Consider the following 17,260-nt stretch of genomic DNA (forward strand, 5'->3'; position numbering starts at 1 on the left):
TTTAAAACAGTGGGCTACACTACCAGAGATAGCCTAAAAAGAAACCAGAGGTGATCCCTAAGGATAGAGTATCTACATGGGCATTTCTCCAGTTGCCCTGAATCTTAGTTTGTGATGATTGACAACATTTAGATTACTATTGAGAGAGCCACTACTCATTCTCTTCCATAACTCTTTCCCATGCTCACACTACTTGTACTGCTCCTTAACAGCCTCTGTGTTTCCTGTCCATCCCATAACTGCTGATGTTTCTAAGAGTTTTCACCTTGGCCCCCTTCTATTCAGTGTAATCTGTGCTTCTTGGGCCAATGGTTCTCAACTTTGACTGTACTTTGAAGTCTCCTTGGAGGCTTAAAAACAAGACTGCTGCTAGGTCTCATCCCTAGAGATTCTGATTTAATTGGTTCAGGCGTCAAGATTTTAAAAAAACTCCCCAGAGGATTCTGATGTGCAACCAAGTTTGAGAACAACTACCCTAGGCTATTTATCCACAGTTGTGTTCTCCACCTGCTGGCTTCATTTAATTCTGCATCTGGCCCAGAACCCACAATTCATCACTTTATTATCTCACTCCATTTTTTCCTTCATATCAGTCTGCTCTGTTATCTTGAATCTATCCAATAATTTATAGTTTCTCAACTCTCAGAACCCTGCATCGGGTAATCACAGAGCCATGTGGATTAATATTACTGTGCTTTCATGGTCTCAGAGCTCAGCAAGCCTGCAGTGGTGTCTGACAGTTCTGTTTCTGTATCTACCCATTATTGGCAAAACCTCGTCAGATGCCTTACCATTCTATTGCGGTCCACATCTTCATCTTGTCAGACTACCGTATATTAATGAGAAACAGAACTACAGGCTATACACACACACACACACATACAAATATTATTAAATTAATTATAGGAATTGACTTATGCAACCACAGGATTGGCAAGTCCAGATTCCATAGGGCAGGGCAGACTGCAAATTGGGAACTCTGAAAGAAAGTTTTGATTAATTCCCCAAGAGATGCTGGCTGGCTGAAGTAGAGTTAGGGATTCTTTCTGACTTCAACTGATTGGATGAGACTTCTCTCATTGATGAAGGCAGTCTCCTTTGTTGATGATATATGTAATCAGCCATAGGTAAAATCAACAGGCTAATGAATTAAATACCCTCACAGTAAGTCATGTCAGTGCTTGCTTGACCAAACAACTAGACATCATAACTTAGCCAAACTGATACATGAAATTAACTATCATGCCGTAAGTATTTTTTTTCTTTTCTTTCTCTATAATCTGTCTTTGACTAGCTCTTTCCCCTTAGCATATATACTCAAGTATTCTTTAAAAATTAAACTGAGAAACTCTCTGCTGCATCTAGCTACTGTGCTGGCTCATTTGTCTTTTCACTCACTGATAGGTTTTGGGAGAAAGTAGAGTTTATTCACTGTTATCATGTTCTCACCTCTCATTCATTTCCTTCCTTTTTATCTATCTCCCCTCTGTGCTCCATCAACTGCCCCAACCCTTGCCAAAAGTGCTTTAAGGTCACCAAGTACATACTTAATCTAGTGGACACTTCAGTTCTTATCTTAACTTCCCTGTAGTCAGTGTTCTTCCCTGAACCCTTTGAAGAAGAAAACAGCCTAGCCAAATAAACCTTTCTGTGACATTACTCTTTTCCTGGCTTCCTACTTCTCTGGTCACTCCCTCTTAACTTCATACATTATGGTTCTACAGTACTTATTATATTCATTCTTGGTCCCCAACTAATGGCATGCTCTACCTGATAGAGTTTATGCATTTACCAAACTGTGTGTGGCTCCCATATTTTTATCTCTAGGCTAACCTTTTCTTTGAGCTCTACATCTTTATATTTAATCATTTATTTGTTTATTTACTCTTTTTTTTTTTTTTTTTTTTTTGAGAACATACTATGTATCACTGCTTTGCTGGCCCCAGAGAGTTTATAGTCTACTGTAGTGTTTTCCAGGTATGGTCACTGCTGGCCTGCATCAGAATCATTTTAGGCTCTGCAGCTGGCCCATTAAATTGGGATCTTTACCTTTGGGCATTATGTACACCAAATGTTGAAAACCGCTAGTCTCCTGGTTAAGAGACATGACCACCTCAAGTCTTAAGAGTAACTTTAAAGTTGAGTGTGTTCAAAATAACGCTCAGTACCTTCTCCTGTCTTTCACTGCACCCAGATTTTGTGAATAGCACCACAGTTTACCTAAAACCAAACCTGTGTGTCATCCATGTGCACCCCTTATTCTTCATTCCCCCCTCCTCAGTCATTAGCCAAGTAAATTCTTACTTTCTCTTAATTCTTCCTTTATTTCTATTCCTTCTGCTGCCTCATTAGTTTGTGTACCTGCTTTTTTTTTTCTTTCTGAACCTTTATAATATTTTTCCTTGCTTTCAATCTCCCCAGCCTTTACTTTATTCTCTTCACTTCTATACATACAAAAATTATCATTATGACTTCCTTATAATATTTCCTGGTTATCCTTTACCTATAGGATGAGTTAAGGGCCTTTTCAGTTTTATGAAGTCCAGAAAGAGTTTGGGAGATGAATCTGAAAGCATTACTTCTCCAACTTGAATGTGCCTGTGATTCAGCTGGGGATCTTGTAAAAATGCAGATTCTGTTTCAGCAGATCTGGAGTAGGGCCTGAGATTCTGCATTTCTAAAAACCTCCCAGGTTGTGCCACTGTTGCGGGTCAGCATACCAGATTTTGAGTAGGAAAGCCTTAAAGGACCATCTCCCAGGAAGAGTAGAGGCCTCCTTCTCTGTGCTCTCAAACTGTTCTAAACGTACTTTCAGTATAGTCTGTGTCACACTGCATTTGCAGACACTTGTGCAGAAATTACTTCTGAACAAGAGGTGGTCTGCACATGTGTGCAAACCACCTCTCATGTTCTAAACACATGAAAGCGCTGTACTGATCCTCGACACACAAACACCGCCTGAAAATAAGAAAGAAAAATCTCCAGGTTCCAAAAATGGAGAGAGGATGCAAAATGGAGAGTGGTTGGGATTTGTCTGCTAATTCTAACCTCAGTAACAGTTCTGGGTCAGTTTCTATTTATTGCTTTTCCTCCTCATTATTGGTTGTATTTTCCTGGTTCTTTGCATACTTGGTAATTTTTTATTGGATGCCAGACATAGTAAATTTTCTTTTGTTGGGTGCTGGATATTTTTTTGTGTGTTCCTGAACTCAACTCTTATCTCCTCAATTCAGGGAAGTCTACATGGCTCTGCATGGGTCCCCTTTCCCTGTGCTATGGACTGAAAACTCCCAAAGCAGTAAGCTGGAACACATGTAGGGCTTCCCTCCTTTGTTTTCCATGTCTCAGAAATCACGTTTGTTCTTTACCTGATGTCCAGCATCTTGAAAACCATCATTTCCTATATTTCATCTGATTTTTCAGTTGTTTCAGGAGGGTAAATCCATCTCTGTTTCTCCATCTTGTCCAAAAGTGGAACCCCTGGATGGGGCAGTAGGAGGCCAGAATTTTTAATACTTACATAAGAACAAAGACAAGGCTGCACGGGACCCCCTGAGGAGCTGGGGTAAAATGTGGAGGTGTTGGGCTGCCTCACCTGGATTGTTGCTGATGTTCTCAACAAACATTGAGGACTGGCGGTTTGATGTGCCGAGCCTGCTATCTTGGGGCTTGCCCTTATGAAGCTTGTTGCTGCAAAGAAGAGGCTAAACCTGCTTGTAATTGTGCCTAAGAGTGTCCCCCTGAGTACCTCTTTGTTGTTCCTATGTGGCCCTCTCTCTCTAGCTAACCCAACTGGGCAGGTGAACTCACTTCCCTCCCCCCATGTGGGACCTGACTCCCAGTGGTGTAAATCCCCCTGGCAATGCGGGATATGACTCCTGGGGATGAATCTGGGCCTGGCATCATGGGATTGAGAACATCATCTTGACATGTCTTCTTGACCAAAAGAGGGATGTGAAATGAAAATAAAGTTTCAATGGCTGAGAGATTTCAAATGGAGTCGAGAGGTCTGCCTTGTAGACATTCTTACGCACTATCTAGAAACCCTTTTTAGATTTCAGTGATTGGAATAGCTAGAAGTAAATAGCTGAAACTGTCAAACTGCAACCCAGTAGCCTTGACTCTTGAAAACGATTGTATAACAATGTAGCTTACAAGGGGTGACTGTGATTGTGAAAACCTTGTGAATCGCACTCCCTTTATCCAGTGTATGGATGGATGAGTAGAAAAATGTGGACAAAAACTATATGAAAAAGAGGGTGGGAGGAGGGGCTGATATGGGTGTTCTTTTTTGCTTTTATTTTTTATTCTTATTTTTACTTTTTCTGGTATAAGGAAAATATTCAAAGAATGGATGGGGATGAGGGATACGCAACTGTGTGATGGTGCGGTGAGCAATTGATTGCACCTCGGATGACTGTATGATATATGAATATATCTTTATAAAACTGAATTTAATAAAAAAATAAAAAAGCAAGGCTGCATGCTATTTGTAATTGCTAAAATTTGGAAACAACCCAAATATACATCAATAGAGAGTGGATAAATAAATTGTGATATATTAGTACAAGGTATACTGTTCTTTAATGAGAATGAATTAACTGTAACTAAATGTAGCAACATGGATGAATCTCATCACAAACATAATGTTAAGCAAAAGATACAAAAGAATACACCCTATGGGATTCCATTTGTAGAAAATTTTAAAACAGCAAAACTAGTCTATGGTGTTAGAAGTCAGGATAGTGGTTACCCTTGAGGGGAGGGTAGTAAGTAGAAGGGGGCATGCTGGGCTTCTGGATGAAAAACTCTTCAAAGCATAGGAGGTATAGCTATATTGGCATTTAAAGTAAAATGTCTTAGTAAAGATGAAGGGGAGGAAGGGAAAAATAGAATTAACTTTAAACTTCTACCAAAAACTGCTAGACAAAATATTGAGTATAGTTTAAATTATCCTTTTTTTTTTTTTTTTAATCTAAAATCTTACCAGATGCAATAAAATTGTTGGTGGAGTAGGTTTCTCTGTTCATTGATCATCATTTCATGCACATGTTTGATACAGTTTAATAATACTAAATGATCACACATATGACCAATAGATAAAAATTACTGCAATTTTAGACCACCTTATTCTATCCTCAATATCTCTTAAACTCTTTCATGATTTCTATATCTTTGCTTCTCATTTTCTCTCTGCTGCATTCTTGGGATAATTGCTTGAGTGCTGGATTCCACTTCTCCAATTCTCTTAAGCTGTGTGCATGTAATCTGCTGTTTTGCCTATCTATTGAGTTCCTAGTGTCAAGGTTCATAATTTTCATTTCTAGATACTGTTTGATTTTTTCGTATACTCCTGGTGGGTTTTTTCAAGCATTGCAAGTAGTGTGCCTTCTGGACCCCAAACGTATGTGATTAGATGTTTTCCAGGAAGACATTTTCCTTTTCTGCTTTACCCAGGACTGAATCCGAGATAGGAAGCATCCCTGTCTTCTCTGTGAATTGGGAATTTTTTCTACCTCACCCTTCAGGGGTTCCAGATTTATTCAAGATTCTCAGATACATATTTTCTATCCTTCTTGGGTCTCAGTCTTATCTCTTCCATCTCTTGGTCACCAGGGACCAGCAGATGGCCCTGGGGCAAACATCGTCTCCAGCTCTCGGAAGTTGCTTTTTATTTCTGACCTTGGAGCATTTCCCTTCATTTTCCTAACAGTCATGTATTTTAAAATGTGCTTTTGATATACCTGTATTAAAAAGGAAAGGAGGAAATTTTATATATATGTTTAAAATGCTGGGGAGGTGGTGATGGGGACAGAGGTGGCTGGGAGACTTCTTTTATGTGAACCTTCCTACATTTTTAGTTATTTGAACCATGTGAATATATTACCAATTCAATAAATTAAATATGTAATTGAAACATTCTACCCCCCCAACCCCCACCCCACCCCCACCCCCAGCAACCTAGGTGTTCTGTACTGGGTGGGTCCGTCCAGACTTCTAGCCTGCTATTTTGTAAGAAATGGAATAGTGATCATTTTTTTGTGTGTGGTTATATGATTTTTAGATCATGGTTTTCCTTTTGTCCAGTCCTCTAGATGAATTCTGTAGATCAGTATTTTCCAAACTACTCGCGGCAAAGGATACATTCTTTAAAATTTTCCAATCTGTCATGGACTGATACTTTGGTAAACTACAGTAAAAATAAATTACTGATCATGTGCTTGGATGTCATGGCAATGTCAGATTGCTATGAAAGTTTTTAAATACTTTCTAACAACTTCTTATCTCATTGTGGACCAGATCATACTTTGAGTAGCACTGCTATAGATCAGAAATTGATATACCACCCTGTTCTTTAAATTTCTTGTTGGTTTTTCATTTTTCCATTGTAGGTAACCTGTTTCCTTTCTATAAAGACATTTATATAATCCTATCTGAAACATTAGGCATTTGCTACAGCAAACTGCTACCTTAATTAGCTGGGAGCAAGCCTATGGCCAACTGCTCTGGGCACTTCCAGAAGCCATTCATAGATCAATACTGAATTTCATCAACTCTATGATGCATTGGTGCTGGTATTTTCTTAATCTTCCAGAAGGTCTGACTGGGTGATTTTCACTCCACTAAGACTTACTTATAAGAAGTCAGGAGGAAGCCTTTGGAGACTTCCTTTAGAAAGTCTACCACTTTGCCAAATGGCATCTCTTGTTTCTGTTGTGACAGACTGACATTAACTGGAGCACTTTCTCTCTTCTCTAGTTGGCATGGCTTCCGTCATTCGGAGCCCACCCTTGGGATGGGCCGGCAGCAAGAACCTTGGTCAGCTTCTCTGTGAGCTAATGGCACTGGGATATTTTCCAGTGTCATTAATAGATAGTTTTCTCATCTATGCGATTTTTTTCCTTACTGTCAACTTTCCTCTGTTCTACCCCTGCCATACTGAGCTTGTGAATATCAGGAATTCCACTGATCCCATACAGGCTGCTTGGGAGTTATATCAGTCATGTGCTGTCTGAACTTTTTGTTGTAGAAATTCCTTAAAAATTTCTGGTTAACCTTCTGTATTTCTTCTGATGCAGATGTGGATACTCTCCCCCCTCCCCCCCCCCCCCCCCCCCGTGATTTTTATAGTTCTTTGGCCACTTTGAAGGCAGTTTGATAGGAAGGGCAGTTACTGTGTGGGCTAACACTGTCATTCATTTCTTCACCGATATTGATTGAAAGCCTGCTCAACGCCCAACATGCTTATAAGCACAGAGAGTACACTAATAAACAATGGTCTGTGTACCAGCCTTCACTGGAGCATTCATTCCTGCTTCGTTTTAGTTTTCCTAAACTAGAAGCTTACCTGGTTCTACTTCCTTTCATTTTCAGATCTCCTTTTAGAAAGCTGTCAATTAAAAAAAAAAAATCTTAACTCAGAATTTAGTAACTTTTTGACAGCTTGGTGCATGCTTTATTTAGATTTGACATTAGTATATTCTACAGAAATAACTTGTTACATATCATTTGCTTTTTTAGCCGATTACACCTTAACAAGAAGGCCACTGACAAACAGCCATATAGCAAGCTCCCAGGTGTCTCTCTTCTGAAACCACTGAAAGGGGTAGACCCTAACCTAATCAACAACTTGGAAACATTCTTTGAATTGGATTATCCCAAAGTAAGTACAAGGTTGTGTTCATTAGGGATGGGCTTAGACCGTGCTTTTTTTTTTTTTCTCATGGTAAACACTTAAAAGAGCAATTTTGACACTGTAAGGTGAAGGTATTAACAATTGATGATGCTGTCTGTCTTATAAAGCTAATACTTTAGTAGTAGTAGTTACAGGATGAAAATAGGGTTGGGAAGGAGTATATAGGGTGTATATTCCTTTTCTAACCATCTGTGTGTCCATCTGAAGAAGAAATCTCTGAGCAAACTTCCTGAAACCCAGATATTGTTAAGTACGTGGTAGTTTGAAAATAAAGATCTTGTTCCATGAGAATCATTTGTGAACAGTGGAAGGGGAGGCAGTAAGAGTGAAAAGTAGCATTTACTGTTTGTAGCTAGAACAGGACAGCTAGAACTAAACATGAATCCCCTTGGAAATCTGGCATCTGAGCCAAGAATAGGTAACATTTAGTGACAACGTAGCACTTCATCAAAGATATTTGAATTTCTTTGTTACTCTGACTTTTAGACCTAATTGTATTGCTCACACAGTATATCTACAATTATATATGTATGGATTCAATGTACAGTATTCAATGGAGAACTTCTACTTATATTGAGGTGGGAGTATTCTTTTTAACTATTCCCTTAAATATTCTACCCATAGTTTCTTGAAAGAACTTAATAGCCCTTGATTTTTATATTTAGCTTTATAAATATTGCCTGTTTGAGACATGGCTTTTCAAAGGGCATTTTGGTGGTAGTAGATTATTTGTGAAAAGAATGGGTCTTTAAATTTCTACCCATTTGATCATCAGTGCAGTTTAATTTTCCCTTTGTGGTCTTTATTCCTTGGCCTCAGTTTTTACCTTTATTGCCTCATTTTTTTCCATAACTGTATTTGCCACTTGTAGACTCCCCCCTCCCATTTCTTTAGAACAATATAGGCCAAATAGTGAGAGGGAAAAACACACTTCTTATGGTGACTGGTTTTCATGCTCTTGTTTCTTTTCTTTTAGCCCGTATTTTTCTTGGTAGCACCAGTGAAAAGAATAGAGAAGACACAGACGTGATAGCCTTAATGCAGCTCTTATTTAAGTATGTCAACATAGGTATCATTCAGTTTTTCTTAGTGTTTTCATATTATCACTTTCATTATTTTAGGAATTTAGGTTTTAGAAGCAAAAAGAAATGCATTTCTTCTAGCTTGTGTGTATATGTATTAGACATATATTTAATAATTTTAGAGATTTGAATCATATGTATTTATTATCCATCGATAAATATGTAATTTAAAAATAAGATATAGTTGTATGTGCTTGATGTTTTTCTAACTAAAAATGCAAGATGTGGCCTTTTGTAATTCAGAAAGAGTGATATCAGTCAAATTAACTGTAAAATAAGCTTTGCAATAAGAAATGTGGGGCATTTTCCTAGCCTCCACATCATATGAGTAAATACAAAGGAGAATTTATTTATTTATGAATGAATGAATATTTTCATTGATTATGAATAAATCTTAAGGTATAGTTTAGAATAATATGCATTTATGTCTGTGGAACTTAACCTCCCATTTCAGTTTTTTGACCATCCCATCCTTTCCTTACTTCAACCATTTTTTAAACATAGCTTTGGAATATTTATGTTGCGGGTCTCATGAGATGTGATATCATGGGATTTTAATAATTGAGGAAGTTATTGTAGGTTTGGGCTATAAAAAATGTTCCTTAAACTAATCCTGGGAGCATTTGCAATTGAGCAATAATTGATTTCTTCTTCTGAGTCAAGTTTTTTTTTTTTTGGCTACTATTCAGAGTTATCTTAAGAGTGCTAGTTTTCACTTAGTTCTTTTTTCCATTTAAGTTATGTCATTGAAGCTTTTAAATTGGTCAGGAGAAAGCTATTTGAAAATGAGTAATATATGCTATTACATATATAGCAGATTATTTTTATTCTTTTTTTAAGTCACTTTTAAAAAATTATGAAGTATTGATAGTTGTCCGAGCAGAAAATTTGGAAAGTAGAGAAAAAATGCAAAGTAGCTACTAAATAAATTGCACCAAATTTTGATCTCATGGCATTCTATTTGCTTTTTAAACCCAAACACAATGGCAAATGCTCCACAAGAAGCTCGAGTTAAACCACTGATCACAAATAAGTGTGTGAACAGATGACTTGTTTGTATCACAAGGAGACATGTAATCATGACATGAACATCCATGTGGCTACCAGCAATTTATGTTTTTTTGTTGAGCATGAACATTATTTTGCAAAAGTATGAGAATATTTTCATTCTGGACATAACTTTTGCCTCTGTTATTTGATTTGGAGCATTTTGGGTTATTTGGAAAAAATAGAATATTTATTGACATTTTAAAATTTTAATTTTGAACACATGCAAGATGATTTACTGGTACTGGTTCTGAATTTCTAGGTTTAAATTTTGGGGAAACTATTACTATACTAATTGCCCTGAAAGATTTCTGTGTTCCAAATATCTTATAAATCTACCTTTGTGTTGACACTTATTCCTTACAAAAATTTAAGAATACAAAAGTGTTAGGGTTCATTTTGTGCATAAATGAATACTTGTTTGTCATCAGGCTAGAAAGTAGCATTTGGGGAGAGAGTCAGCAGTAGTGGGAAGATTCAGTAATTCACATCTAAGTTTGCTTAACAACTTCAGTGAATTCTGGCCATATGGAGAATTTTTAAATAAATGATCAGAGTTATTAACAGAGTGAGGCAATGGTAATTGTGATGTTTTTTTTTTCCCAGATATGCTATTTATTTAAAATCTTATAAGTCTAATGCTATGTTTTGGTTTTCATTTTCAGGGGTATAGCTATACTTAAGAGGAATTGTTTTCTAACAAAATAGTCTTCTAACAAAGAATTAAAGCACCCTGAAAATAGGGTCAATTGAATGGTCAAGCACGAGTGTTATTAATACATGTAGTAAAACTATTAAGTCTGAGAGATTAGAAATTTACCAAATAAATTTGAAGAACTGTATAAATTACCAAAAACAAAATGCAAAGTGCTTGAGAATAGATATTCAACATTACTTATCAAAACTTTGAATTTGGAGCGCTTTTCTTAACAATACTTTTATCTCCTTCCTGGCATCTGCCTTTCATTCAAAAGTTAGCTGGGTTGTGGTGAAGAATGCACAAATATATGATGATACTGTGAACAACTGATTGTACACTTCAGATGATTGTATGGTATGTGAATATATCTTGATAAAATTGCATTTAAAAAAAGAAAAAAAAGTTGGCTGGGACAAATGCATTAACTTAACAGACATATGCTCGTCATTGACTCTGCCAGAGAATGTTCTAGGCATTTGGGGTCTAAGTCCATGCTATCATAAAGCTTATATTCTATGATTAATCCAAATTTAATCACAATTCTTTTCTGTATACATGAGATGTAAAGAATTTATTGATAAATAATTCAAGATATTCCTACTGGTTATGTAATATAATTGTTTAATATACATTAAAAATTAAAACATTTTTATATTTTAAGAGGATATTTCATCTTATTTACTCTTAAAAGTTTACATTCCTAATGTCTACAGAGCTGAATAATGTCTACAGAGCTAAATAAATGATATGATTTTTCTAATATTATTTATACATCTAAATGTAGTATTATTTTTACATCTAAATTTATTCATAAAAGCAAAAAAAAAAATAACCATAATTGTTGCAACTTCAGTTGTTAAGTTCTTAAATACCAAAAGTCTAAATGTTCCCAGTTTGTGAATTTTCTATACCTCTCTTATTCTCAGCCTTTTAGTTATTTCACTTTCAAAGGAAAAAGGGAAAATCAGTCTGGTTAGCTATTCATACAGCAACCTTGCTAATGATTTGATGGAGACTTACCTTCTCACCTAAATCATGTTGGGGGTTTATTGCTAGGTTTCATATATTCATGCTAGTCCATATAGATTAGAATTTACTATAGCTTATGTTCCTTGAAGATTTAGGAAGTAAATGTTTTGAAATATTTTAAAGGTGTAGAATTTTGGAACACAAATATGTATGTCTAATCCTTTAGGTAGTGTAAAACAAATCTGAAGAGTTCTTTCTGTGCTAGCAAAGAAAGCCTTTAACTGATTTAATACCTTATGCTTTGCCAGTGTAGTTGGAGTGATTATTCTAACACCAGTACCTAGCAAATAAAACATTTGATCAAACTGTGAACACACAATGGTGAGCATCATAGCTGAAAATGAAGATTTCTGGTTAAAATCTAATACTTTAGAAAACACTTGGAATGCTACCTTCAATTTGGTATTGTTCTCACTATCAGAAACAATTAGGCAGAAGTTATATATTTAAGAGTTCTGAACATTTTTTGGATAATGTGAATTGACTTTCATTTGCACTCTGGCCAATCAGAAGATATTTATTTTTAATTTTCAATGAAGTTTAAGAGGTTTAATAAATAAATAATAATTAAAACTTTAAACCTTGCATTTGAATAAGGGTAAAATATATCTCCATTATTTATAACTCTTACCATATATTTATCAAAAATATTTGCTGTAACCAAGGATATCATTTTTCTTCCCATTTTGCACATTTCTTGTACTATATTTTACAAAGTTTTCTCTTGCTGGGGGGTGGGGGGGACTAGAATTGGCTTTTTTATTGTATTTTATGGAATTATGTTGCTTATAAACATTTCCTTTCACTATATTTACTCGTACCTGCAAAACAGCGTAAGTTATAAAAGCTTTACAGAAACTGTTATGTTTAGCAAAACAAGGGATTCTTTAGAGGGAACTGGCTGTGCAGCCACAGGAGTAGGAGAGGAGAGCTACTAGTTGCTTTTCCCCTTTGGAAAGTCGCTTAACCTCTCTAGTCTTCACTGTTAAGGTCACTGCCTGGAGGTGGCTGAACTGAGCAATGTTTTGAGAGTCAGGCTGGGAGGAGGCACTGAAACAGTGACTGGTGCTTGACTTGACTTAGAGTCGATCCTTTGGGAAATTTCAGGGGTGTGGTAGGAGAGGTGCCCTTCCCATTCTCAGATCTGTATCTTGTCTCTGGAGACCGGATAGCTGCAAAGTTGGTTTTAAAACCTCTTGAGTGAAGGATGTGTGCGGCTTGCTCTCATGTGTTCATAAGACAGAGCAATAGATGATGGATGATAGGGAGGGAAGGAGGGAAAGAAAGAAAGAAATGGTCGTGTGACAGGGTGTTAAAGGTGGTGGATGGGGTATCGGGGGAGGGGGGTTGGGGTATGCTGGAGTTCTGCGTATAGGGTTTGTACTGTTTTTGCAACTGTTCCTGTAAGTTTGAATTTATCTCAAAATAAAATTTCTTATTCAAAAAAAAAAAAAAAAACTCTTGAGTGACAATTCTGGCCAGTCACCATTAAAGGCACTTAGTGGATAAAATTATTTTAATAGCAGTAGCTAGAAAAATAGGAAAGTATTCATTGTTTTCCTAATTGACTTAATTATTGAGAAGACATTTTTCACTTGGAAAAAAAGTCTTGCCTTATTACCTAAACCTTCTTCATTGACTTCTTTTTGTGCTCAAGCACAAATTTCTCTCCTTGTTTCTAATTTTTGCTGAGATAAAATATGGTAGGCAAACAATACTTTATTATTGTGCTTAAGGGCACTGTACACATCATATTTCCATTTTTTACTTGTGTATGTTTAACAATACAAGTAAATAAAATAGGTCTTCCTATTACCTGAGTTAGTCCCTGTATAATATTAGACACTTAAAAAGTTGTGTCCTTAGCCCTTTTTGAAAAAAAACAAAACAAAGCACATAGCTTTGCTCTTTTTTTCTGAATATACTAAACCTCCCTCCTGCCCTTAAAAATGTTCACCCAGTTTTAGAAAGAGGACTTGGTAGAAAATTTGTTGCTGAGTCAGCATGAATTTTTCACCACTTCTGAGAAAAATAACTACTTTAGAATACATATCCCTCAAAATGGTATAGTAGCATCTTTGTGTATGAAAAGCAAACACCTTTTAAACATTTAGTAGTTCACTAAAATGTTGCCTTAGAGGTTTAGCTTAATGGTGTAGAATTTTCAAAATAAATACTCTGTTTTTGAACATGTATACATATGCCTTATCCTTTAGATAGTGTGAAACATATCTGAAGAATTATTTTTGTGTTAGATAAGAAAACCTTTAACTGATTTACAGTATCTTGTGCTTTGCCAGTTGCAGTGTATTTGGAATGATTAAGTATTCTAAGACAGAGACTCTTAGCAAATAAAATATTTCATCAAACTATGAAAACACAAAGATGTCTCAAGATTTTATAAACCTGGCTTTGTCAGAATCACCAGAAATTTGGATTCAAAAGTCTAAGAATGGGGCCCAATATTATCTATCTTTAATAAATGTTCCATCATAATTTGACAGAGGCAGTCAAAATGCTAAGAAATGACTTCCTTAATTTACTATCAGAGACTAACCTGGGTGTTTTCATAGTTAGAAAATTAACTGTGCTTTTCCAGTTGGAAAATTTTGAATCAAATCAAATTCTATTTTATTCCAAAAAGTTATTATACACCAAAAATCTAACCTTAGATTTTTTTCTTTGTTCTTTTCATGAGAAGCATTTGGAAAAGCCTATTAATTTATCATAATGGGATTTGATATGTAACTTATAGCACCTTCATCGAGTAATACTAAATTCATATAGAAATCTTCTAGAGAATGGAGGCTGTATTTATTTTATTTGCTTTCTCTGTTGCTTATTAACTGCAAGGCACTCTGTGAGCATTTAGTAAATCTTTGTCAATGGCGAGGCTTGAGACCCCTTAATTACTGTGCCATGCCTGTGTAGGAATGGCAGAATTCCGACTGTGTGTCGCCAAGTTCTTCATTATCCTTTCAGTGCTTGCACACAGGCCCCTGTTCTGGAGAAGCTGCTTTCAATTAAAGCAACACTTGTCATATCATAAGTGTTTGCATCCATTATGAATACGGTCTGAACTTGTAAACTTTATGCGTGCGGTTGCTTGTTTTTTTTATGCTTTTTGATCAATCAGTACATGCTAATTGATAAATGCTTATTTTAAAGAGACTTATGTGTATTAATGTTCTTTGACTAGTATGAAGTTCTCCTTTGTGTACAAGATCATGATGATCCAGCCATTGATGTGTGCAAGAAGCTTCTTGGAAAATACCCAAATGTTGATGCTCGTTTGTTTATAGGTAAGCAACAAAGAAATTCTTCAACACCATTTTGCTTTAATGGAATTAGGTGTCAGTAGTCTTGTCTACATTAAACTATCAATGAGATATTAGCCATTCATTGGTGTTATTATAGCATGTTTGCTTTAAGATTTTTGGAATAGTGAAAGCTATTTACATCCATTTGAGGAAACCTAAGTTATGAAAGTCAAGTTTTTTTTAATATCAAGTAATCAACCTGAGATTAACAAAAAAATTAACCAAAATTATGTTATACTTACCAATCAGACTTGAGAGCTTATTATTTTTGTTTCTTAAATATAATTCAATGTGTGGACTTTTCTGTATATCATTGTCTATAGTTGGAAATTAATGATAGAATTACCTTTTATTATATTGCAAAAGCAGACTATTTTTCCAAAAGCCTACAGGCTAATTCTGAAGACTTGTAGAGATATATTTGGCATTCAATTTTGATTTTTATTTACCGTCTATTAATGTAAGAATGGAAGAATTAGAATAATGAATGTTTTAGGTAAACAATAGAATTAGTTTGAAAAAGAACATTTTTGCTAAATACACTTTTATGAATGATAGAAAATGAAGAAAATGTGAAAGTATGTTTGTTTGAATTTTTAAAATATGCAAGTACTTTCCATTTCTCCCTACCATGTACTGTATAGAACATATTTATAATGTTGCATGAATTTTTCAATTCTGTATCTTTAAATTTTTAGGTGGCAAAAAGGTTGGCATTAATCCTAAAATTAATAATTTAATGCCAGGATATGAAGTTGCAAAGTATGATCTTATATGGATTTGTGATAGTGGAATAAGAGGTGAGGTGTTTCTTGTTTCTTTTATAAACTTATGCATTTAATAGTAAAATGCCAAAAGCAATCCAAAAAATACATTTATTGGTCCTTTTTGTTTACCTAATAAAGCAATTTATTTCAGCATTATTTCATGGTAACATGTCAAGTTACATAAAGATTTTGATTTTCTTAATCCTAACCTAGCATGTTACATATATTTAAAAATGTTTTCATTTTGAAGAAAACAATTCTAACCATTAAAAAAATAGCCATGGTTCACCTTGTTTGCATGGCACTTATCTTTTATTTTAATCTGTTTGTGGCCTGCATAATACACTGTCTCACACAAAGAGGTAGAAGTCAATAGGTTCATATTTTACTAGACATACACTTATTAGAATTCATAGATGGCTTTTTACTTAGATGATTTGAGCAAGGAGCCTTTTTATATATTGCAGTTATAATTTGCATTAAATATTTAAACATTTATACTTATATTAATTTCAGAGTTCTATAAATCACTTTTATTCTGATTACCTCAATCTTAGCCTTAGAATAAGGTTTCTCAACTTCAGCATTATTGACATTTTAGGCCAGATAATTCTTCATGGTGGAGGCTGCCCTGTGCATTGTAGGATGTTTAGATCATCTCTGGCCTCTACACACGAACTGTTAGTAACACCCCCACCCTTGTCAGGATACCGGAATGTCTCCAGATATTGCCAGATGTCCCCTGGGGTACAAAATTGCCTCCAGTTTGGGAACCAAACTGAATTAATTAATGAGTACTTAAGGTCCAAATACCCTTTGTTTTGTACAATAGATTTAATTCTTTGAATAAAATTTAAAAAATAAATAAAATGAAGTCATATCAAATGATATGTCTGCTGTTTGAAGATGAGGCAACAATTTAAATTTTTTATTAGTTTAAAATGCAAATTTGAAATTAATGGACATGTAGTACTCCTACTAATTCCTCAGAACCATGAGCAATCCACCAACTCATAAACCCATTCTTCGCATTTGCTATCTTAAATTATTTTATATTTGTTATGTTTTCAGTGTACAAATTACTGTCAAATACAATCTCATTAGATTTCCATTAGCCACTCTGTGAGCTGGGTACATATTATACTCACTGAGAAGTGGAGGCTCATGTCTCATGGTTGGAGAACAGTGGAGCCTGCACAGGAAGTGGGGCCATTTGACTTCTGCACCTAAGCCTTTCCACTGGGACACACTGTCCATTTTTCTTGTGTGGAGGTCCAGAGAAGGAGGGTAATGTTTTTGAGGTATATCCTGCCTCTGATACATATTAGGTATAGACCAGGCTGGAAATGTATAGAAATTTTGTTTTGTACTCAGAAAGGTAATTAAGAATCATTTTGTGAGATCCAAATGTTAACGTTATATAAAGGCATTTTACTAAAAAGACATTTTCTCTTCCACTCCCCCCACTTTTTTTGTTTTGTTTTGTTTTTTTGTAGTAATTCCAGACACACTTACTGACATGGTTAACCAAATGACAGAGAAAGTAGGCTTGGTTCATGGGCTGCCTTATGTAGCGGACAGACAGGGCTTTGCCGCCACATTAGAACAGGTAAGTATGG

At 35.4% G+C, this 17,260-nt stretch overlaps 1 protein-coding gene across 1 annotated transcript in view; it reads left to right on the forward strand.

Annotated features, from left to right (window-relative positions):
• Positions 1-17,260, forward strand: part of UGCG (UDP-glucose ceramide glucosyltransferase) — a 38,956-nt gene that overhangs the window by 13,114 nt on the left and 8,582 nt on the right. Inside the window, exons 2-5 of the mRNA XM_037797473.1 lie at positions 7,522-7,663; positions 14,754-14,856; positions 15,573-15,674; positions 17,138-17,250. Of these exons, the coding sequence (XP_037653401.1) occupies positions 7,522-7,663; positions 14,754-14,856; positions 15,573-15,674; positions 17,138-17,250 (460 nt within the window). The remainder of the gene's footprint in view (positions 1-7,521; positions 7,664-14,753; positions 14,857-15,572; positions 15,675-17,137; positions 17,251-17,260) is intronic.

Source organism: Choloepus didactylus, chromosome 10 (genome assembly GCF_015220235.1).
Source record: "Choloepus didactylus isolate mChoDid1 chromosome 10, mChoDid1.pri, whole genome shotgun sequence".
NCBI classification, from domain to species: Eukaryota; Metazoa; Chordata; class Mammalia; order Pilosa; family Megalonychidae; genus Choloepus; species Choloepus didactylus.